At 40.1% G+C, this 24,089-nt stretch overlaps 1 protein-coding gene and 1 pseudogene across 1 annotated transcript; one reads left to right on the forward strand and one right to left on the reverse strand.

The window, feature by feature from the left end:
- Nucleotides 1-3,072: 3,072 nt before the first annotated feature.
- On the reverse strand, nucleotides 3,073-5,657 carry LOC148877202 (ethylene receptor 2 pseudogene; annotated as a pseudogene).
- On the forward strand, nucleotides 5,372-23,908 carry LOC148877203 (uncharacterized). The gene is made up of 12 exons (XM_088982811.1): nucleotides 5,372-5,609; nucleotides 5,953-8,917; nucleotides 9,037-9,144; nucleotides 9,225-9,325; nucleotides 9,549-9,639; nucleotides 9,735-9,845; nucleotides 10,027-10,092; nucleotides 21,919-21,978; nucleotides 22,146-22,703; nucleotides 22,978-23,097; nucleotides 23,187-23,306; nucleotides 23,412-23,908. Exons 2-12 carry the CDS (start codon nucleotides 5,975-5,977, stop codon nucleotides 23,475-23,477), a joined length of 4,344 nt encoding a protein of 1,447 aa, XP_088838937.1. The 5' UTR covers nucleotides 5,372-5,609; nucleotides 5,953-5,974; the 3' UTR covers nucleotides 23,478-23,908.
- The last annotated feature ends 181 nt before the right edge of the window (nucleotides 23,909-24,089 follow it).

Below are 24,089 nucleotides of genomic sequence, written 5' to 3' on the forward strand. Positions count from 1 at the left end.
TACCAAGGTTAATCCGGTACCCGTGCAAGCCAGCTAGCCCACCATAGGGCAGTCCCGAGTCCTTGCTCAAGCAGACCCAATGACAGAAGTCCCGCTCAGCTAGAACAAACTGAAAGGGTATGTTCAAGGGATGGTAGTGAAAAGCCAAAACCAGGTCCAAGCTTCGATTGTTTTGCAAAAGTCTTACTCCGACTAAATCTTATATAAACCTTACCCTGTCGGCTAAACTCCCCAGAAGTGGTCGTAGTATGACGGGCAAAAGGGGAGCCCCTAGGAGCATGTGAGCAAGTTTGAAGATGTCTTGGGGTCCTTCACCTTCGATGGAGATCTAAAGGTTAGAGAATTTTCCAAATCTCTAATCGGGCCGGCATAAACTTGGTTTGTTAACCTTACCACTAGTAGCATCAAATCGTAGGAGGAGTTAGATAAGAAATTTCTATCCAAATGGTTCACCCTAGAAAGAAGACTAACGTTGGTCGATCTGTGCAACACGGAGCAGCGCACAGGGGAGGACCTCCTTACCTACACCATGAGGTTCCAGAAGTTGACCCATTCCGTTTTTGGCGAACATGCCATGGAGAAAAGCTTCATCGAATAATGCATATAGGGGATGCAGCCTGCCTATAGAATAGGCATTGAAAATGTGGAGATTGACATGTTTAGCTAATTGTGGAGGTGCACAGAAAGGACAACGTGCACCATTAAGAACAGTTCAACCCAGTCTACACCAATACTATGGCAGTATGGAAGGAACGAAGCTTATGCTATTGACTGCAAGCTTCACAATGCTAGAGGGCCCAGGTAGGGGCCCTATTACCAATAACAACTCCCAAGGTAAAAGAAGCAACTTACCAATCCCTGCTCCTTTTCCCTGCACCAAGGAGGATGTTGCTATGATTATGAACAAGTTGGTTGAGGATAGAGTAATTAACTTGCCACCACCACCCCCTAGGGGTTGACCCAGAAAAGGATGAATTGATGGATTGTTTTTCTCTAAGAAGATTATTTGTACAAAAGGTAAAATTAGATGATTTTGTTAAAAGGAACCTAGCACAAGTAGAGACAGACCCCCTCTCGGCTCACACTCAGGGAGGAAGTATTAATGTAGTCAGAGCACCAGGCCAGTATCATCATGACATGTTGATAGAAAGGTTTGAACAGAGCCCGGAGCTCCAACAATTTTTCAGTAGATAGGGAGCTAGCGCCTCAACGAGGAGGTTGGCCATCAGAGCACTGGCAGAAATGTTTAGGAGGCCACTGGAACCACACCAATCTGACCGGACCAGTGTAGAATTTACTCAGGATGACATACTAGCCACCGACCATAGGTGGGGGCTTCGAGATGAGAAGGTCCATGGTTGAACCAGGGAGCTCTATAAACCTAATATCCGTCCATACGCTAAAGTTGATGAATATACAAAAGGTGACAGTTAAAAGTTTTCCTATGGAACTGACAAATTTTAACGGCAACGCATCCATCACGGAGGGGTCTATCAAATTGCCAGTCGCGATAGGGTCGTTCTCGATCATGCAGGAATTCCAAGTGATCTTAGGAATGACTGCTTATCACACTCTGTTGGGGCAGCCATTGATACATGGCCTGGCTCTACTCCCATCAACGTACCATCAGTGTATAAAGGCCAAACATAAGGGGCGTGTAATAAGAATCCCAGCGACTAGAGTTCCCTTCAACAAACCAGAGGCCCACCTACAAGACACAATTTACTACAACGAATTGGCCGACAAAAGAGAAACAAGAATAGTCAAGGTTGAGGGACAGTAACTATCGAGCCTTACACAGAATGAACCCTCAACTGCGCCGAAGAGGAAGAAGAGGACTAGGTGTGTGCGAGTGATTAGTGACAATGGAAAAAAGCTACTACACCATCATTACGGATTTCGAGGATGGTGAGCCATCGACAACCAAGAAAGCAATCCCTAAGGTATGATTTTAAATTTAGTCGCAAGTTATAACTCATCCCTTGATATCTACTTTGTGCTTGCTAGAATAAAATATGATTGTTTTTGTTACCACCAAAAAAGCTTTGTCCATATATATATGTAGATTTTTTTATTTATTTTGGACATCACAACAAGCGAAACACTTTACATTTTGAGAACACCCCCTTAATTGTTCATTTTCAACATTTTCTAATGTGTTCTCTGGTAGTTCAAGTTGGAGGGGTTTAGAATCCATTATATGGATGGATGAACCATGCTAGATGGCTAGGCAAAATTTCAAAAAAAAATTATAACCCTTTCGAGAACCGATTTCTCGATAAATTTGAAAACTAAATTTTCATTATCAATATTGCACTAAGTTAGACAAGATTTTAAACCAAATTAAAATGATATTATACCTAATACGGAATTAGCTCCCAAGGTGGAAGTTCATGCCTGGCGCAGTGTACTGGAGAAACTGATTCAACAACTCTGATTTCAGCAAATCTGCTATCCAACTGGTTTGGATCGAGTGGGATGAATGAGCATGAGTATCTTCAATGTTTTTATTGCAAAAAATGGAAGAAAACTAATAGAAATCAGTTATTTCATGATAGGTATTTTGAAAGACAAGAGAGAAGAAGAAAGAAGAAGAGAAAGCAAGAATGTGGATAAAGAGTCCAAGACTTGTTCACCCACTTATCTCTTTATTTCTATATGGAACAAACTCCTAATCTGATTAGGAAATGATCCAAATTTGATTTGGACCAAAGCTTTCCTATTCTTAATTGATAAACATTATCCTCTTAAGAGGATAAGTGCTCCATACCTAGTTTTGACCCAGATTCATACCTAGTTTATCCTCTAAAGAGGCTATGATATACCTAGATTCATACCTATTCTAATGTTTGACTTGCAAGGAGTGGTGAGAACATTCAAGAAACCCAAAGTTGAATGCCCAAAAGGAAGACAAGTATCATTACCAGTGGCTTGTATCGTTAATATGTAAATTGAATATTGTATTTGAACAATTTGTTTTGGACTTTTCTGATATAATTAATCCTTCAATTACTAGTTGTTTTAAGTTACATTTTTATTTATCAAAGTTTTCATGTATCAATTGTCATAGGATTTCTAATAAGTAGGCATATTAAAATGTTAAATCATTAGAAAAATTCAGGTACAAAAAATGCTGAAATTAAGTAGGCGTATATATATATATATATTTTTTTTTAAAGAAAAAGGTCTATACCGGCGATTAGTACCCATCGGCTTAGCTATGAGCAAGATAGAAGTATGGGCCAGATAAGACCTAAGGCAGCGGTCAATGTCCGCCAACTAGCTATTAACAATCATTGAGCCGGCGGTCATATGGCACCTAAGGCGGCAGTTTGGACCACTAGTTTAATCAGGCAGCCAGTGATCATGGAAAACCTGCCGCTTTTGATAACTTTGAACCGCCTTGGACAGGAAGCAAAGGCGACAGTCATTCCTACCTAAGCCGACGGTCTTGATATGAGGCGATGCCAGCTTAGGCGGCGTGCATATGACCGCCGATTTATATCTAAGCCGCCGGTCTTTAGGCCTATGCTAGCGGTTTTGAGACAGCCGGCTTAGACCATTTTTCTTGGTAGTGTATACATAATTTAAGTTCAAACCTAAAATCCCTGTAGCATCCTCAATGAGAGCAGACAACAGAAGACTACCTTTTGCCATTGTATCAACTAACCTCTTCTGGTTTTCAGATCTGAAATTCTCATGCTGCAACACCGAGAGAATTGCAGCGACGGATCTGCTGGGAGTGATCATCTCCATAGCCATAACCTTTTAGAAGGAGCGTCGTGCCTCATTCGCCATCAAGGCCATTTGCCTGGCTTTCTCTAGAGCCATGTTCGGCTCTGATAGCTTTTCCCTCGTTGGCAACGACTCTTCAAGAACATCAGCTGAGACAGAGCCACAGCAACCTGATCCGCAACGACCTCCACGATCTCAAGCTCCTGTGAGCTCCAGTCCCTATTCCCATTTGCTGGAAGGACCAATAGCAAAATGGCATAGCAAGTCTCCATCATCTCCGGCATGCCGGTCTTGAAATTGGAAACTCTAAGCATGGGCATCCGAATAGCAACAACAGGTCCATTTTCGGCCACCCATCCTAACTTGGAATTAGGTCCCAAAACCCTAACCCGCTTATCTTGGAGGATGTCCACCAGCTCGGGGTCATTGACGGGAATAGAAACCAAATCGTCCTTCCACTTTAACTCATGCGTCAAATTCATCATAGAATTGAGCTCATCCGGCATCCAAATGTCACAGTTGTCCGGAAACAGAACGTTGGAGAGCTGGACGAGAGTGGTATACAAGATGGTGTGGCAGTCAAGCGATTAGCGGATTTCTCTAGTGAGCATGTGAACATACTGACTCGCCCCTCCTCCTGCCTTTTCATCAAACCAACCTCCTGGCCAATCTCTTTAGTTTTCTTGATCAACAAACCCTCCCTAACCACCACCTTAAGCACTTGAGGAATAAGTGTAACAAGGGTAATAAAGGTGGTGCAATAAAACGAGAGTAGTGAGTATTTTGAGAATGGTTAAAGCAAGCATAACATACAAGGAGTGAGGGGCATAGGTCCAGATAGTGAGGAAGTGAGTCAAGCCACAAAGAACTATGAAAGCACCGAACTGAGTGAGGACCCAACGAAAGGGGAAGATGGCAGAGAATGTTGTCGACGGTCCGGAGAGCCTTCACACAGGAAACGAGTTCAAATCCTCACAGGAAATGGATTAAAATTCAATGAATCAGCCGCACCCACAAGAAAACAAAGAAGGGAACATGTACTCTTACACTAGGTAGTATTTTATTGTGTATTTTAATTTTCTTGCTCCATACAAATATTGTTAGATTGAGATTTTAAACCACAACTCAAGTGGTTCTTGTCTTGAGGTCCCATTTTATTCTCAAGTAAATGTACATGCGATGAAGTATTATGATATGTTGCAACTATCAACAAAATATTAATACTAATTTTCTAATTTTAGATTGCCACTAAAATGTTAAAGGAATCGACTATCAATATTTAAGTAAGTGTAGGAAAAATGAGTTGCAGAGTTAATTTTATTGTATAATTATTTTATTTTTCTGTTCAATGTGTCTTTAAACCCATTTTCCAAATATGTTTATGGGTTGTAATTAAACATTAAACAATTTAACAAAAATAATAAATTTTCTGTAAATAAGTATTTTTATAAAAAATAAGAGCAAAAGCATTTTTTGGAGAATTTATTTATTTATTTATTTTGATAGACGGTCAAAAATCAAAATGCACTAAGCAGTAAGCACATTGAACTGGGCCAAATCTGAAAGACCCAGCCCATATTGTCGGGGCTTAGATTGGCCTTGCCCACACTATTTGGGGCTAAATTGGCCCGGTCCAGGGAGATCCCTAATATCGTCCCTAACTCTCACAGAGATGATCCTTTGTTCTAATTCCCTTCTCCGCTCGCACATCTACGGTCCATTTATTGCAGCGGTGTTCCGGCATTTGGAGTGGTTAACTCCGTCCATTGCAATACAAACCACTAAACGTCAGATCAGTCTTCATCATCGTCAAACTCAGAATCCTATCGTCATCGTTACAGTCCTCTGTGGTCGTATCACCGAACACCAGATAGGTGAGCTCTATACGTCTCTTCCCCTTCTGTTGAACCGCTTCTCTCCATGTTGTCTATATATATATATATATATATATATATGTATCGGCTTTATCTTCTTATACGGTTATACTGTTTTTTTGCTTCATCTTCTGAATTAGGGTTTTTTTTTTTAAGGATTCCATTAGTTTCCGTGCCGCCGAGACAATTCTCATTATTTATTTATTTATTTTATTCTCATCCTAAGAAGAGATCTATACGGTTACGGTGCTTTTGGCATCTCCAGTTTCGTTTTCCTTTTTCATGTATAGATATTGAAGATTGTGATTGCAATCTGATGTCTGTCCTAAATCCAATTTTACAGAGGCAGGAACTGTGTAATCTCAATGGGTAGAAAGAAGCCCGCAGCCCGGGACGACGATAACCCTGTAACTCAAGGCGGGGGCAAATCGAAGAAGAAAGGGCATGTCATTGACGATGACGAATACTCCATTGGGATTGAGTTGTCCGAAGATCAACAAAAACCGGGTCCTGAGAAACAAAACCACGAAGATGATATTATGCCCATTGCCGGGAAGAAGAAGGGAGAGAAGGGCAACTCCAAGGCGGCAAAGCCTAAATATGAAGAGGAAGAGAAAACTGTTGAAGAAGCGGAGGAGGACGATGCTCCTGCTGTTGTGTTGACTGGTAAGAAGAAGTCGAAATCAAAGAAAAGTGGTAACAGCATCTTCAGTGCGTTTGCTTTTGATGCCCTTGAGGAGCAGGAGGATGATAAGGATGATGAACCTCCCTCGAGGGCAGCTGCCAAGGAGGCACATAGGCTCAAGGAGGATGGTGGCAGGGAAGGGGAAGAGGAAGAGGAGGAGCCTGTAATTAGCTTCACCGGCAAGAAGAAATCTTTAAAATCTTCGGAGAAGAATAATATTTCATTTACTGCTTCTGTTTTTGATGCCATTATCGATGAAGGAGAAGAGGAAGAGGAGGAGCCTGTGATTAGCTTCACAGGTAAGAAGAAACCTTCAAAATCTTCCAAGAAGAGTAGTAGTTCATTCGCTACTTCTGCTTTTGATGCCCTTCTCGATGAAGGTGATGGTCTTGAAAATAATGAATCTGCACACCAAGGAACAGATGAAAATAAAACCAAGAAGGACGATGATACTGTAACTGTTTTCTCTGGTAAGAAGAAAAAACCTTCAAAATCGTCCAATAAGAGTAGTAGTTTGTTTACCACCTCCACTTTTGTTGGCCTTGCTGATGAGGATGAAACCAATGATGGAAATAAAGAAGAGGATGAAGATGCTCCTGTCATTACCTTTTCTGGTAAGAAGAAATCTTCAAAATCTTCCAAGAAGAGCAGTAGCTTGTTTGGCGCTGCACTTCTTGATGAAGAATATGGAAATGATGTTTCTGCACCTGAGCCAGCATTAAGCATCAAGCCTGGTGATGACACCATTGGTGAAAGCACAATGGAGAGTGAAGATGCCCTGGCAATTGCTTTCTCAGGCAAGAAAAAACCTTCAAAGTCTAAGAAGAAAAATAGTCTATTTACTGCCTCCAGTTTTGGCACTGGCCTTGAAGATGAAGGAGCTGAACCTGAGCAACCTTCTGTAAAAAGCAGTAGTAATGACGTTGGTGGAAACAATGCCATTGATGCCAAAGTTAGTAATCAGGGAGGTGAGAATATGGTGGAGACAGCTAAGAGCAAAAAGAAGAAGAAGAAGAGTGGAAGGACTGCTCAAGAGGAGGATGACCTTGACAAAATTCTTGCAGAACTTGGTGAAGGCCCTCCCCTTTCAAAACCTACTGCTCCTCCTCCACAGGAGGAAAAGGTTGTGGTTCAACCTGAACCAGTTGTCCAGGTTGATGATAAGGGTGAGGAGAAGGAAGCTGAAGTGGAAGCTGGAGAATCTGCAGCTGCAAAGAAGAAGAAAAAGAAGAAAGAAAAGGAAAAAGAGAAGAAGGCGGCAGCAGCAGCTGCAGCTACATCTTCAGTGGAGGTGAAGGATGAAAAACTGGAGGAAGTGAAGAGCAAAGTTTCTGACAAGAAGCTTCCAAAACATGTTAGAGAAATGCAGGAGGCACTGGCAAGACGTAAAGAAGCTGAAGAGAGGAAAAAACGAGAAGAAGAGGAGAGGCTGAGGAAGGAAGAAGAGGAACGACGGCGACAAGAGGAGCTTGAGAGGCTGGCTGAGGAGGCCAAACGGAGGAAAAAGGAGAGAGAGAAGGAGAAGCTTCTAAAGAAAAAACAGGAAGGCAAACTCTTAACAGGTAAGCAGAAGGAAGAAGCTCGCCGGTTGGAGGCAATGAGGAATCAATTTCTTGCTCAGGGTGGTGCTATGCTTCCCCCTGCAGACACTGGTGGTGCACCAACAAAAAGGCCCAAGTATCAGACAAAAAAGACAAAACCTAGTATTACACAAGCAAATGGTGTGGCTCCTGTAAAAGATGTACAAAAGGTAGAGGTAAAGGAAATCCAGCAGGATGCTTTAGCTGAGGTGGAGTCACCAGAAGTTGAGAAGGTTGAAGAAGCAGAGTCAACTGTGACTCTGGAAGAAAAAGTTGATCATATAGTTCAAGAGAACGGTATTGAGGATGAAGATGATGATGAAGATGAATGGGATGCAAAGAGTTGGGATGATGCTGATGTGAATTTGCCTGTTAAAAGTGCATTTGCTGAGGAAGATGCTGAACCTGAGCCTATTGGGAAGAAAGAGACAAAGCGTGTTACACCAGTGACTTCTGGTGAAGTAGGAGCCCCTCCTCCAGCAGCCAAAACAGTGGTTGCTGTCAAGAAGACTGTTGCTCCCCAACCTATGAAAACAAAAAGCATTGAAAGCAAAGAGGATCAACATGAGGCTGAAGTTACAGCGAAGAATGTAAAGAAGGAAGCACCAGCAAAAGGGAAAGTGCAGTCTATGGAGGTTCCTTCAAACCGTAGTGCAGATAACCTCCGCTCCCCAATTTGTTGCATTATGGGCCATGTTGACACTGGTAAAACTAAGGTCTTAGATTGCATACGTGGCACCAATGTTCAGCAGGGTGAGGCTGGAGGAATTACACAGCAGATTGGAGCAACCTATTTTCCAGCAGAGAATATTAGGCAGCGAACCAAGGAACTAAAAGCTGATGCCACATTGCGAGTCCCAGGTCTTCTCATAATTGATACACCAGGACATGAGTCATTCGCAAACTTACGGTCACGGGGTTCAGGTTTATGTGATATTGCAATTTTAGTTGTTGACATAATGCACGGCTTAGAACCACAGACAATAGAATCCCTGAATCTCTTAAAGATGAGGAATACAGAATTCATTGTTGCATTGAATAAGGTACATTCTTATTAAATAGTAGTTCAGTAATGCTTCTGATGGGTGAAACATAAAGTGCATTGTTCTGTCTGGTAGGTGTAGTGTAATCCTACTTCGCTCTCTTTGTTTTGGCCATGAAGGTGGACAGATTATATGGATGGAAGACTTGTCTAAACGCACCAATTGTGAAGGCTATGAAGCAACAATCTAATGATGTACAAAACGAATTTAAAATGAGGCTTACTCAGGTAAATGTATCTAGGCCCCCTTTTCACACTGGGGATTGTCAGTTAGGCTAATCTGTTCTAACTCTCTTTGTTGCTCCCAGATTATTACACAGTTCAAGGAGCAGGGCCTGAATACAGAATTGTACTACAAGAACAAGGAAATGGGGGAAACTTTCAGTATTGTTCCTACAAGTGCGATCAGGTGTTTGCTGATGAACTTTATGCCAGGCTTTGTATCATGGTTGCATACTTGCATAAGAAATTGCTTATTCTTTTGTCTTTCTTTTTTATTGGATATTCTTTTGGTTATCTTTCTTCTGCCTTTGTTTTTTATTTTTTCTCTCTTCTACTTTTTTCTTCTTTTTTGGGGGGGGGAGAAGTGGTCTAATGACTTCTCACTTTCTGATTTTGTGGAAATATAACAGTGGGGAAGGTATCCCAGATCTTCTGTTGCTATTGGTTCAGTGGACTCAGAAAACTATGGTGGAAAAGCTTATGTTTAGCAATGAAGTGCAGGTGTATTTTCTCTCTGGTCACTGCCTACTTAGTTATATGCATTAAAATGGTAGAAAAATTTTGGTTTCTAATTTTGGGTTGGGACTGTTCACCAGTGTACAGTATTAGAGGTTAAAGTTGTTGAAGGCCATGGTACGACAATTGATGTGATACTAGTCAATGGTGTCCTTCATGAGGGAGACCAAATAGTTGTTTGTGGCATGCAGGTAAGGTTGTTGATGCTTATTATTTATGGAGCACACACACATACAGATTTATCTATACTCCTTTAATAAAGTGTAAATGTGCTTTTGAAGATTCCTAAACATTTGTGACCAAAATACCTGTATTAAAATTTGTGCATGTGTATATTGTCAAGTTTCTCATGTGTTGGTTTTCTCATTTTAGGGCCCTATTGTTACCACAATTCGATCTTTGATGACCCCTCATCCAATGAAAGAGATCCGAGTAAAGGTCAGAGTCTTTCTGCAACTTTCTTTTGTTTATCTTTCCATCTTGCCCTTGTAGACATGATTTTATTGAAACTGGAAGGTTGGTGCTAAATAAAAAACATATTAATATGTTATAGTACTTGTAAGCTTTCATCCAAAGTCAATTAGATGCATTTTATTCTGTTCCTGCTTTCCATTTTATACCAATATTTTCCATAGCTTAGAACTTTTATATTGACTTCATTTTATTTGCTTTCGTCTTAATATTACCAACTATACTATTGTTGCCATCTTTACTCAGCTCCTCATTTAGTTCTAGAAAATAAAAGAATCCCTTTGAATATGTCTTATCACAATCTGATAACAGATTTCATCTCTTTCTTCTATAGAATATGCATGAGGATAAAATTAATTTGAAAGATTTTAGGTGATTAAGTTGGCATTACTGCTGCAACTGCAACTGTTTTTTTTTAATTTATATTTTTAAATTTTTGTAGGCAATTGCATTGCTTACTAGGTGCTTCAAAATTAATTGGTTAACCACATTCCACATAGGCTCTATCAACTGGATATTTACTTATGAGCTATGACCCAGTTATTTCTATTGCCATGTTATGGTGTGACTTACATAAAGTTCTAGGGGGAGTGGTTCTGCTAGTGAGGTCAAACATAAAAGCTATGTTTTTCACTTAGAAGATTGATATTGAAGTTGGTTTCAAGGGTGAATGTTATTGACATGGTGAAGAGACATGTGATACGGTTCCTAGGGAGATGATATGGCAGGTTGTGGAAAAAAAGGATCCCCAAGTAAGTCAATTCTTTTGTGATGGTGCTGTCATGAGCATGACATGAGAAGACCATTCTAGGGAAAGGGGGAGAGGTGTGGGTTTAGGGAGAAGGACAAGAAGAGGGTTTTGATAGGGAGGACTAATCTTGACTTATGGGAGGAGTTTGTGGGTTTTCTACTTTGTTTTGGTTTTAGAAAGGGGAGCCAAGTTGTATGGTTTGATAGGTTAGTGGAGTCAGCTGAAGTTGCTTGATTCCTTAGCAATGTCTATTCTGTTGTTGTTTGGTTCTTGCTAGCTCAGGCTGTGCCTACTTGGTCAGGGTTCTTTTTGTAGGGATGTGCATAAGTTGATTGTGTTTTTTGGGCCTTTATTTTCTTCTCTTGGCTTATCAGTTATCACCTTCCACATGTGACTTCTTTTTCTTTTTCTTTTATTTTATTTTTCTTTTTCTTTTTCTTTTTTTTTTAATTTTACTCTTCTAAGAAAAAGAGCATGAGAACATCTAAAAGAGAAGGGAGAACTAGAATTGGTATTCGGCAGGTTTAACAATTTAACTTGCATATTTGCATTAACCAATATTGGGCTAAATAAGCATCCATAGGAGGCCCCTTGGTAAATTTTGTTTGCCAATAATATAATACTTGATATTGGAGTGTGGTTAGATGCAAGTTCAAATAATGGAACGATGCTTTACAATACTTTGAGGCAAATAGGAGTAAAACGGAATGCATGCAATGCCAACATAATAATTGTAGGACTGAAGATGAAAATGATATCAGTGACCAAGAAATACCTTCAAACAACCATTTCTACTAATTTGGTAATAATCCATATCGATGCAGAGATTAAAGTAGATGTTGCCAAGGCCATTATGAAGTGAACAGGTCTATCTAGGTTCTTTCGTGATTACCATGTACAAGTTATGTTGTATGGAGCTGAATAAATACCCATTTGTTTATATTCCTTTTGCATATAGCAGTAGTTGGCCTTATCTGCTACCTAATAAAATAAATAATTGGTCATGTTAAATTCATTAAGGAGAGTGAACTCTCACAATCTTGAGTTAGGAACTTCACCATACCATGTGCCCTAAAACTTCACCTATTGTCTCTCCCAAGCTTGAAAGGAGCACCCTTGACCAAGCTTCATAATTTTCTGAATCCCTTCCCAGATGCAATCTCCATAGCTATTATTATGTCTTGTTATTATCATTCCAACAGACAGTGCCAACTAGCAGTTCATTTCTTTCCAATTCATTGTGATTATATTTTTTGGATAGATTTTTTTATGATTAAAAAAAGAAAATATATTAATAAAGGGCTACAAGAGATAAGATATCACCCACAAGTCAGAAAAAGGAAACTCTTAGAACCCACCTCCCTCTTTTTTTTATCAGCAACACAAAAATTTTCATTAATTATGAGAGAAACAATATTACAACAGGAAGTTGTGAAAAAGAACCAGCTATAGAAGCTGTCCCAAATCAGTACTACATTTGAGCCCAAAACATATGTATTCTATGTACCCCTTGCTTGCCTAAGCTATCTGCCAAGCTATTAGCAGTCCTCCTCACCATTTCATTCGGATTAACATGTCCTGTGACAGCCATTTGAATTTCCTGAATTCATTCCTCAAGTGCCATGCCACCCCCTCCCCTTTAACCAGCGACTTAACCACAGTTTTAGAATCTCCCTCAATAATCAGCGTATAATACTCAGTTCTTTTGCCTTTTCAACCCCAAAAATTGCAGCCAAAAACTCTGGTCTTGCCACATCACCCTGCTCCACAGGGCCAGAGTATAAAGCAGTTATGTTCCCCTCCTCATTCCTTATGACTCCCCCAATACCTGAGGGGCCTGGGTTACCCAAACAACTCCCATCAAAATTTAGTTTCTTCCAACCATTTATTGGAGGAGACCAAACTCAACAGATCTGTCTCGTAGTTAAGGATGCAGCAATGATACCCCAAGCTCTGAAGAAATCTTCAATCTTGAAATCCGAAAACATCTTCGAACTTTTTGCCCAATGAGCTACTCTCAATGTTATAGTTTCAACCAAGGCTTCCTTGCTTCGTTCCTTCTCTCCAAATATTCTTGCATTTCTTTCCTCCCACACAGTCCAAATTAGTGCTGCTCTAGTGCATCTCCACAAGGTCCTACCCCTCTTTTTTGTACAGCTAATGCTAGTAGGGCTAAACAAACCTTCCAACCTATCAGGAGAAGACCAACTGCATCCAAAGAGAGAAGTAAACCAATCCCAAAGAAAGCTAATAAACAGGCAAGAGATAAGAAGATGAATCGCAGTCTCACCATTCAACTTGCAAAGAACACACCAGTTGGGGGACAAACACCAATTTGGTCTCTTCGTTTGAAGTAGATCAAAGGTGTTAATGCTTCCATGGAACACTTCCCAACAGAAGGTGCAAATTTTAGGGGGAATGAGAGAACACCAGATTTCCTTGACTGGGAAAGAATAGGAAGAAGAGGTTGCAACCAGAGAACGAAAAGGACTTGCAAGAGAAATCCCCATCAGAATTAGGGCCCCATACTCTAGAATTCAAGCCACCTTCACACAAGAAAACTGAATTCAGCAAGCTCAAAAGATCAGTCATCGTAGAAAGTTCAGATTCTCCAAGGTTTCTAATGAAGCCAAAATTCCAATTCAATCCTGATATGATGTAAGAAGGTAGGAAGAAAATCATGGATAGCCTTCCATGGGGCAGCCAAGGTAACTCTACAGAGACATCCAACACCCCACCCATTGCTTGATATGCCATGAATACTCGCCACAACCTTGTGCCATAACTTTTCATTTTCATTAGGAAACCTCCTTAACCATTTGTTGAGTATAGCCTGATTCTTCATCTTAACAAAACCAATTCCCAACCCACCTTTTGTTTTCAATTTCATCACTTTTTCCCATTTGATCAAGTGGTTCTTTTTTTTCCCCGGCTCTCAGAAAAAATCCCTGATGAGTTTTTCAATTAACCTCACTACTTCCTGTGGCATCCTAAATACTAACATGTAGTACATTGGAAGGTTTGTTAAGGTAAACTTAATAAGGGTTTACCTCCCCCCCCACCCCCACCCCATTGAAATATAGTTCCTCTTCCACCCAGCTAATCTCTTCTCAACCCTTTCCACCATTGGGGCCCAAAAGCTAGCTGGTCTAGGGTTATCTCCTAGAGGTAAGCCTAAGTATTTCATAGGCCACTCACAACCTAAGGAGTCTGCCAAGCTCTTCAAAAGTTTTTCATCGATATTGGTTCCAACCATTAAGTTCAACCAATTAATCCTTAAGTTGGACATTCTCTCAAATAGTTTCACCCCCAACTTCAAATTTCCACCCCCTCTCTATAATCTCCATCACAAAAAATCAGAATATCGTCTACAAATTGCAAATGAGTGACCAAAATATTATCTCTCCCTACGGACCAACCCCTAAACAATAACAAGCAGTTTTCTCTTGAAATCAGTTTGCTTAGTACTTTAGCCACCAAAGTGAACAGAAAAGGAGAGAGAGGGTCACCTTGTCTAAATCCACTAAAGCCCTCAAAGAAATCATACACCGTCCCATTAACAATAATTGAGTAGTGAGTAGACTACAAGCAACCCTTAATCCATTTACACCTCAATTCTCCAAATCCACACCTCATAATATCAATTATTAAGTTCCTGTCCACCAAGTTATAGGCTTTTTCCAAATCCAATTTGACAGCCACTCCCCTTCTCTTTAATCTTTTTTGATCCTCCACATGTTCATTAGCAATAGGAATTTGGTCAATGATTTGCCTGTCCTGCACAAAGGCCCCTTGAGACTGCAAAATCAATGGGGGGATCACTTTCTTAATCCCCAAAGGCAACACTTTTGCTATAACCTTATAAATGCTTGTGACCAGACTGATAGGTCTAAAGTCCTCGAGCCATATAGCATTGTTCTTCTTTGGAATCAACCCTAAAAAAGTAGAATTCATCCCCGCATTGATTGCCCCCCTTCTATGGAATTCACATAAAACTTTGAAAATATCATTTTTAATTATGTCCCAACAATCTTGATAGAATGCCATGGTGAATCCATCAGGCCGAGGGGCTTTTGATATATCCATAGAAAAAACTGCTTCCTTGATCTCTTCCTCTTCAAACAATCTCTCCAAAAAATGCACTTGATCCTCCTCCAAAGGCCCCTTGAGACTGCAAAATCAATGGGGGGATCACTTTCTTAATCCCCAAAGGCAACACTTTTGCTATAACCTTATAAATGCTTGTGACCAGACTGATAGGTCTAAAGTCCTCGAGCCATATAGCATTGTTCTTCTTTGGAATCAACCCTAAAAAAGTAGAATTCATCCCCACATTGATTGCCCCCCTTCTATGGAATTCACATAAAACTTTGAAAATATCATTTTTAATTATGTCCCAACAATCTTGATAGAATGCCATGGTGAATCCATCAGGCCGAGGGGCTTTTGATATATTCATAGAAAAAACTGCTTCCTTGATCTCTTCCTCTTCAAACAATCTCTCCAAAAAATGCACTTGATCCTCCTCCAAAGTCTCCCACTCCAACCCTTCAACCAATCACTTTTCATTTAAAGGCCTTCTATAGATAGACCTAAAATGCTCCAAGAAAGCCTTTGCGATCTCTGTCTGATCTGTAACCTCACTCTTCCCCACCATTAGTGAACTAATCAAGCTCTTCCTTCTCCTTCCATTTTGCAATGGCATGGAAAAATTTTGTATTACCATCCCCTTCTTTGATCCACCTTTCCCTTGATTTCTGCTTCCAACTTATTTCCTCTCTTAACAAAGTTTCCCCTAGCTCCTTCTTCAAAGACCATCTCAACTCCCTATCACCCTCATCAAGAGAACCCACCACTTCTTTGTTATCAATCACCTCAATTTAGGAGACCAGATCAGCTTTTTTCTCCTCCAGTCTTCCAAATTTCTCCCTATTCTACTCTCAAATCTCCTTCTTCACCAACTGAAGGTTTTTTAGGAAATTTTGGCCTTCCCACAATGAAGATTGTTCCAAGCTATTCCACCAAACTTTGACCTTCTCTTTGAAATCCGAATGAGTGAGCCACATGTTTTCAAACCTAAAAGGAATTGGACCACCATCAACACTCCTGAAACAAACAAATGGGCCAGTGGTCTGAGGTAATTCTAGGTAGAGTCCTCCCAGCTAGGCGAATCAATTTTTCTTCCCAATCTAGAGAGACTAAGAACCTATCAAGCTTAGATAAGATGGGGTTTTCTTGGAGGTTTGACTGAGTAAAACAAGATTGTCCCAGTTGAAAGTCTCTCAAATCAAATTCCTCAATAAAAGAATTAAACTTCCTCATGCTTGATGTTATCCTTTGTCTACCTTCAATTGACTCACCCACAAATCTTATGTCCTCTACCTCTTCCCATAGTTTACTCCTTTCTTTATAAGAATTTTGCCCATAGACATTTGTGAGGACCCATTCAAACCCATCTTGCAAATTCCTTAACTTAATAGGCACTGAGAACTTACCCACCAACTCTTCCGTACATTGAGCTGCCTCTTCTTTCCAAATTGTTATTGTTCCCCCCAAGGCCCCAAAGCACCCCAAGAAGGAGCAAAACTCCAATTAATATTCCTCTCACCCCGAATGCTTCTTATCCATTTCCTATCGACTACCTGAATTTTTTATTCTTGGATCAAAATAAAATCTGGTCTCTCCTTCCTCAATACTTCTTTAATTTCTCTCCTTTTTGTGGCACTTCCGAGTCCCCTTAGATTCCAATTTCCAACTAATGATCTTCATAATTGCAGCAAGAATTGAACCCAAGCCCTCTTCCCTATAATCCCCCCTTTCTCCTACCTCCTCTAGTACTGAACTCTCTATCCTCTTCCACATCATTAATATATTTCTCCACTTCATTAAACTTCCTTCTCCTCTTTCCTCCCTTATTTTTAATCTCTTTATTTGGAGGTTTCATTTCCTTATCTTTCTCCACTTTCAACCCCATCTTATCAGCCAACTCCATCACTGGATCCCTCTCATACTGATTTTCCCCACTTCTTGTATTCCTTTCCCCCTCATTGGTTCCTTCCTTCTCTATAACTAGTTCCTCCCCTCTTGGTCTTTCCTCAGCCTGAAGCTCTGCAGGCCCTAAATCCCCATCCTCGCTGCTTCTTTGGTTTCCTGCAATCTATTCTCTCTAGCCTCCAGGACAAACAGCCCTCCTTCCTATCTCCAACTGTTTCCTTTTCAACAAAATCTTCTTCACCCAACCCCTTTTCAACAAGAAGCCACCTCCCTCTTCTAAACAATCTTTCCAAAGCCCAACAAAGAAAAAACCCCACTCAAAACCCACAAGAACCTTGCATCACCACATACTTGATCCAATCCTCACCTTACGCTTAATAACCTACCCAGCCAATAACAAGACCATACAAACCCCCCACCATTTTTTTTTATCAATAACAGAAACTTTATTAAGATTTATGAAGCTTTAGGTACAATAAGGGGGAGATAAATAGTCTTATCTCCCTATCAGCAAATTACAATGAAAGAAGATCAAAAATTAGCCCAAAAAATAGCCTCCCTATTCACCCCTTGCTTGGCCAACCCATCTGCAAAAGAATTAGCAGTCCTTTTCACCCAGCTGTATTGCATCTCAATGCCCCTACATAACCATAATTGTTTTTTCTTTTCATTATTGTAACTCCACAAGCCACTGTCCTCTTTCTTCAACCAGCTAATTACCTTCCAAATCAGCCGACTGATATTTAGTTCCCTTGCTCTTTGAACCCCTTCCAAAGCTGCAAGGAGCTCAGCCCTAAGAGAGTCTCCTTCTCCAATAGGGCCTGAGAACAGAGCAATAACAATCCCTTCCTCATTCCTGAAAACTCCCCCAATCCCAGAGGGCCCTGGATTCCTTATGCTACTGCCATCAAAATTCACTTTTATAAATCTGGAGGGAGGAGGGGACCACAAGGGACTAAGAGTCCTCTTACACAGAGTAGAGGTTGCTATCTCTTTCCAGTTTCTTAACAGGTCAGCTATAGGAAAGTCTGAGAACAGTTCCATAGTTTTTAGCCAGTGGGCAGCCCTTAAAGGTATTAGGTCTAATAGTTCTTCCAAGGATCTTTCCTTTCTGAAAATATTCGAGAGTTTCTTTCCTCCCACAGTGACCAACACACAGATGCCCTAATACTCCTCCACATCATCTTCCCTCGCTTCTTAGGCCATTTGAAAAACGAAGGGGAGAACAAACCTTGGACACTCTCAGGAGGGTTCCAATTACACCCAAAGCGAGAGAGTACCCACTCCCAAACAGTTTTAGTAACCTTACAAGAGAACAAAGCCCCCACCATTTATACCCATTTAATCAACTTGTTCAGAAATTTGGACCAAGGTTCAAAGTATCGATACACCCCAATACACTGGAAGGGGTGTGTCAGCATTTCGTGCCTAACACATCATTTTTTATTTTTTTTTCAAAACTTCAGAATTAAGATTATTTAACTATTCACAACATTTTCCGGAAATACCTTAAAAATCATTTTGGGAGGTCACAGATACGATATGATAACCCTAAAAAACCCATCTTCAATCTGGCAAAAACTTTGGACACTCATATAGTACAGTGATTTCTTTGATTTCTGAACCTTCTTATTCCATTAGGAATCTTCTCAATGTCCTTGAAGTCCGGAGAGTTAGCGTTGATCCTTTCAAGTTCCAACTTCCAAGACCACATTCTTCTCAAATATCTAGTTTGCTACCATCCCATGAGTCTCTTCAATCCCAACCCTTTCATCTCCATTTCCTCTCACCCTGTTTTGTATATTTGTACTTCTTTCATTGTAGCAAGCCTCCTCATGAGCCAAACTGTTTTCCTTACCCATCAGAGGCTTGCCAATTTTTTTTCCAAGCCCTTGAGTTTCTTCCTCGCACATTCCTCCAATAAAGAGCAGTGCTAAAAAATTTGCTTACATCCACCGTAATATTCACTACTGTTTCCACATCAGTTGTGTCCTCAACTTAATGAGTTTCATCAATTATGACATCTTCCTCCGATGACTCAAAGCTTATCAATACAGTCTTCTGTATCAGTGCTTCCATCTTCATCTTCTTTTCCTTCAAGCTCTGTTAAAGGTTTTGTCATGTGTTTTCTTTTCCTCGCATATACCCTAGGACCTGTTGCAATCATTATTGCTTTCCTTTTTACGGTCTCCTTTTTGCCCTCTCAACTTCTTCTCTGTATCTACTTCCTCAGTGGTCTTATCATTTTCTTTATTATTCTCAGAATGTTCCTCAACCCTTCTATTCCATCAATGTTGCTTCCTATCAAAAAAAAAAAAAAAAGCTTCTATCAAACCCTCGGTTTCTTCCAACATCCTAGCACCACTCCTCTTTCCTCTTCCCTTCGTCATACATACCATTTCCATTTTTTTTCTCTCTAGTTTTTGTATTTTTTGTACTACCATCATCAAGATCCAATAATACTTCTTGTTCTTGAACTGGCACAATTTCTAAATCCCCTTTGTCTAATAAACTATTGTTGCACTTCCAGAAAGGCAAGAAAAATCAAACCAACCTCCACATCCCAAATAGTCATCGTTGGGGAAGCGTGGCTCTCCAACATGTTATCAATTGAGTATTTCTTGATCCCTAAATCAGACAAAAAACCTTCCCTTGCCATTTTCCTTTCTACCTAGATCGCTATAGTTGTCTTCTACACTCCTACCATTAGTAGCTTGAAATCCTTCTTCTCTCCATTGATCCTCACCTTCACTCTCTTTCTCGGTGCTTCCTTTTACCATAGACTAGATAACTTTCCCATCTTTAAATCCCTCATTTAAGCCTCCAGAAGTTGAATCTTGAAACCTATAATCATTACCGGCTGATATACCAAAGATGATCACCTTTACCTTTCTCCTCTGTTTTGTTGTCCATGAGGACCCTCGAATATTTGGTCTTCTTTTCTTTTTTCCTAACTGATCCTTCCACTTCACAAAATGAGCTGATTCAATGGTTTTCATTTGTTAAAAAAGACCCAACCTGAATAAGAGACTTATTGGGCCCATCAAAACTAAAGCTGGTGCTCAGCCCCTCCTCATTAGTATTCAACCCTAACCCTTTTGATTTTAATAATCTAGGCTTCCAATCATTACCCCTAAAAACTTTGGAAAATTACATCCTTGCCCTTTTTATTCACCAACCCGCCAACTTCCTTCTTCCCCAATGGCCTCAACTATTCGACTCCCTTCCAACCCTAGACTTCTTCTCTCTCTTCCTGCTTCAACAATTCTCTTGATCCACAAAAAGCTTGGATCACAACTTCCCTTTCAAACTCTCAATTTGTATGCTTCTCCCACATAGAAAAGATCGAGCAGCGTTAGAATCAAACTAGGGTCCTCTATTTCAATCAGGATTCTTTCCGATTGAATTTGCTCCCAAAGTTTATTACGAAAATCAAATCTTTTGAACTTATCACATGTGTTTCCTGTATCTTTGAATGCCTGGGTACTTGGTACCCCTCACATGTAGAGGTATGCCAAAGACTTCAATCCAAATAAATGTTTTTTGCTTTGCAATTTGCCCTAAACTTGGACACCAGCATTCCAGTTTCATTTCAAGGTAGCTTGTGAAACCCTCCTTTTCTCCTTCTAAAATCTTTTCAGCACCTCACCTTCTTTTGAAACAGAACAGGAAAACACCAGCACTCAGTTTCTTGTTCATGAGAAACCCCAACTTTTCCAATCTGATTTTGCCCACCTCCACCTTCACCGCTTCAGGATCCGAATTCAAAAAGCCCAACTTTTCAAATTGATCTCCAACACCCATCACTAGTCTTTGACAACTTACTATAACTTTCGACGACTCTAATAATTGTATTAGAGGGAGATTAATACAAGAATATACAAGAAAGAGGATCATTTTTGAGAAGATGAGCTTAAACCATAGTTGTCAAGGCAATGCCTAAGCAACAAGGCACCCATGGGGAGTGCCTCACTTAAGCACCTATCTGTTTTGTACTTATGAAATATTTTTATATACTTTACTTTTTTGAGATTAGAATAACAAAATAGACATTGTTAAATTAGAGTATTCATTTTGTGGGTTTATATAATAGCTTCTTTCTATTATGTTTTTGTTAGGCTATAGTCAACACATGTGTCGATGTATGCTGTTTGAAACCCCAAAGACTTCAAAACCTTAAGCGATAAGCAAGGAGGAACTTAAGTTTTTTTTTTCTTCTTCTTTGTCCTCATCGTCATCGTCATCATCCTTACAAAAACAGGGGCTCAGCCTCTATATTTTTTGAATTCTTCTTTTCTTTCTTCTTTTTCTTCTCATGGATATGCTGATTTCTATATTTTAATAAGAATTTTATACTTTTTCATGAAGACTATAGACAACTACTTGTGAAAGATGGCTGCTAGCTGTTATGGAACCTAGTGAATCATTCCTAGGATTCATGGTCTTCGTTTTAAAAAAACCCATCACCTGGACAGCACCTAGGTGACAAGGTGCCCCCCTGTTGACTAGCCTTGCTTTGGTGCCTGGAAAACTATGACTGAAACTGGGCCTTATGGGTAGGGGTTTAAGGAGAACTTGGGTGGGCCTAGGTTGAGCATTCACTAAATTTTGAAGTGGTGTTTCTATTGAAATTATTCAACCTGGGTGTGAGAATTTGCACCCTTACCTGTGGAAGTTGCAAGTTGCTGTATTCGTTTCCTGTGGTCAAATTGGGAGCAAAGAAATTGTTGGGGGAGAGAAACAAATGCAAGGACAAACATGAAATTGGTAGGAACACCATGCATTTTCATCTTTTCCCCCCTTTTTGGTGGTTCATTATAATCATATGCATCAGTGGGAATAATTTTCTTCACACATTTGAGGTCTGATAAAATTATTTTGACAAACCTTTTAGTTTGGTTGCTTGGATTTATTTGGAAAGTAATTCCCTTTTCTTTGTTTACTGATTAAAAAGAGGCTTACTAATTTCTATCATGTCACAAGGCTTGATTGCCTTTTCCTTTCAAACCATTATATAACAAAAACTCAAGTTGTTTATCTATTTACAGGGAGACTTTTTGCATCATAAGGAGCTTAAGGCAGCACAGGGTATCAAGATATCTGCACAGGTGGGATTACATTCTGGAATGTTTGCCAAAATGCACTTTTATAGCTGCATACACACAGACACACAAGCATACATCCAAAGAGCAGGAGATTTGAATTTCCCACTGTAATCTTTTTTATCCAAGTTTTGACATTTTTTTCTGCCTTTTTGTATTGTGTTTGCTTGCAGGGCCTTGAGCATGCAATTGCAGGCACTGGCCTGTATGTTGTAGGGCCTGACGATGATTTAGAAGACATCAAAGAGGCAGCCATGCAAGATATGAAGTCAGTTATGAATAGAATTGACAAGAGCGGTGAGGGCGTTTGTGTACAAGCCTCCACTCTTGGGTCATTGGAAGCATTGTTGGAGTTCTTGAAGAGTCCAGCAGTGAACATACCTGTCAGTGGAATAAGCATAGGCCCAGTACACAAGAGAGATGTCATGAGGGCCAGTGTCATGCTTGAGCGGAAGAAGGAATATGCCACAATCTTGGCATTTGATGTCAAAGTGACGCCTGAGGCTCGTGAGCTTGCAGATGAGACTGGAGTTAAGATATTTATAGCTGACATCATTTATCACTTGTTTGATCAGTTCAAGGCTTACATAGACAATCTCAAGGAAGAAAAGAAGAAAGAAGCTGCGGAAGAAGCAGTATTCCCATGTGTTCTCAAGATTATTCCAAACTGCATTTTTAACAAGAAGGATCCAATCGTCTTGGGGGTTGATGTTCTTGAAGGCATTGCAAGGGTATCCTCTTTCTGTGTTTCTTTATCCTCGGTTATTTGTGTGTTGCATGAGCTGTTTAAGGTGCTTTTAGCTTTACATAATTATGCAGTTAAATATTAAAACAAGTATTTCTATGGGATTTGGAAGATGAAAAACCTGAGAAAAAAAGGAAGACCCCCCTCCCCCCTCCCAAATAATAAATAAGATGTGTTTAAATAGTTGCAAGCCTTGCTTTATTTTTATACATTTTACAGTCATACGTAACAGAGTTATAATTATACTGCACTTTGCTCAGGTCGGGACCCCAATTTGTGTTCCTTCAAGAGATTTTATTGACATTGGACGGATTGCATCCATTGAAATTAACCACAGACAGGTTGATGTAGCCAAGAAAGGACAGAAGGTGGCCATAAAGGTAGAGGATAGTGAACTGGAATTGCAAATTTCCAACAATTTGTTTAGTTGATCATATTGGGCATAATTCACTTACACTGTACTTTACAGATAGCTAGCACAAATCCTGAGGAGCAGCAAAAAATGTATGGAAGGCACTTTGAGGAGGAGGATGAGCTTGTTAGCCACATCACAAGGAGGTCAATTGATGTACTAAAAGATAATTATCGGGTAATCTCAATAAAATCTTCTAGTTGTTTTGTTTCTTTCAAGTAAATAATTGAATGATTGAAAGGTGTAGTTGAATTCTTTCTGTGATTGTTTTAAAACATACAGGAAGATCTCTCTCTCGAGGAGTGGAGGCTAGTCGTGAAGCTCAAGAACCTCTTCAGGATACAGTAATTTGTATAGTTACGATCTTAAACTGGATGGCTGTGCCAGTGGAAGTACGACAACTCCATATATGGCTTTCTCTGATTCCAGGAATGCGGGTTTTGATGTAAAGGTTTTCAGAGTTTTTGGCTGGAAAAGAGTTGTTTGCTGCGAATGCACTTTTACTGCTCCAGATTCTGGCATGCCGTGGCAACAAATTTGTAGTGCAAAAATGTTGCATAGTGCGGTGTGAGTGTCACCCATTTTGGAAGGAGGGTGTCGGTGCTAATATGGCTGGAAATTGGCACATTTATTCCATCTTCAACTGCTAAATTATTATCTTCAAACTTGTGCTGTGGAAGCCTAAAAGGTGTGCGTAAGATATTTTTGTTCCGGATCTAGGGTTGGCCTGTAAAAGTTGGGAAACCGTGGTCGAGTTTTGAAATTTACCTTTAAAGATATATTTTTGTGTTTGCCTTTCGAACTTCACACAATTGCTCGTGAAGGGGCATGCTAGATGCTTCCAAATTATCTTAATTGCAGGTTTGTGCGTGGGAAACGGTCATTTTACGCTCAACAAGAGCTTTTAGATCTCCCTTTTCATGTCATCACGCCTCATAACTTGTATTTTCGTCGTGACAT

The sequence above is a fragment of the Nelumbo lutea genome, chromosome 1, assembly GCF_056320005.1.
Source record: "Nelumbo lutea isolate HS-2025 chromosome 1, American lotus-T2T, whole genome shotgun sequence".
Classification (NCBI taxonomy): Eukaryota; Viridiplantae; Streptophyta; class Magnoliopsida; order Proteales; family Nelumbonaceae; genus Nelumbo; species Nelumbo lutea.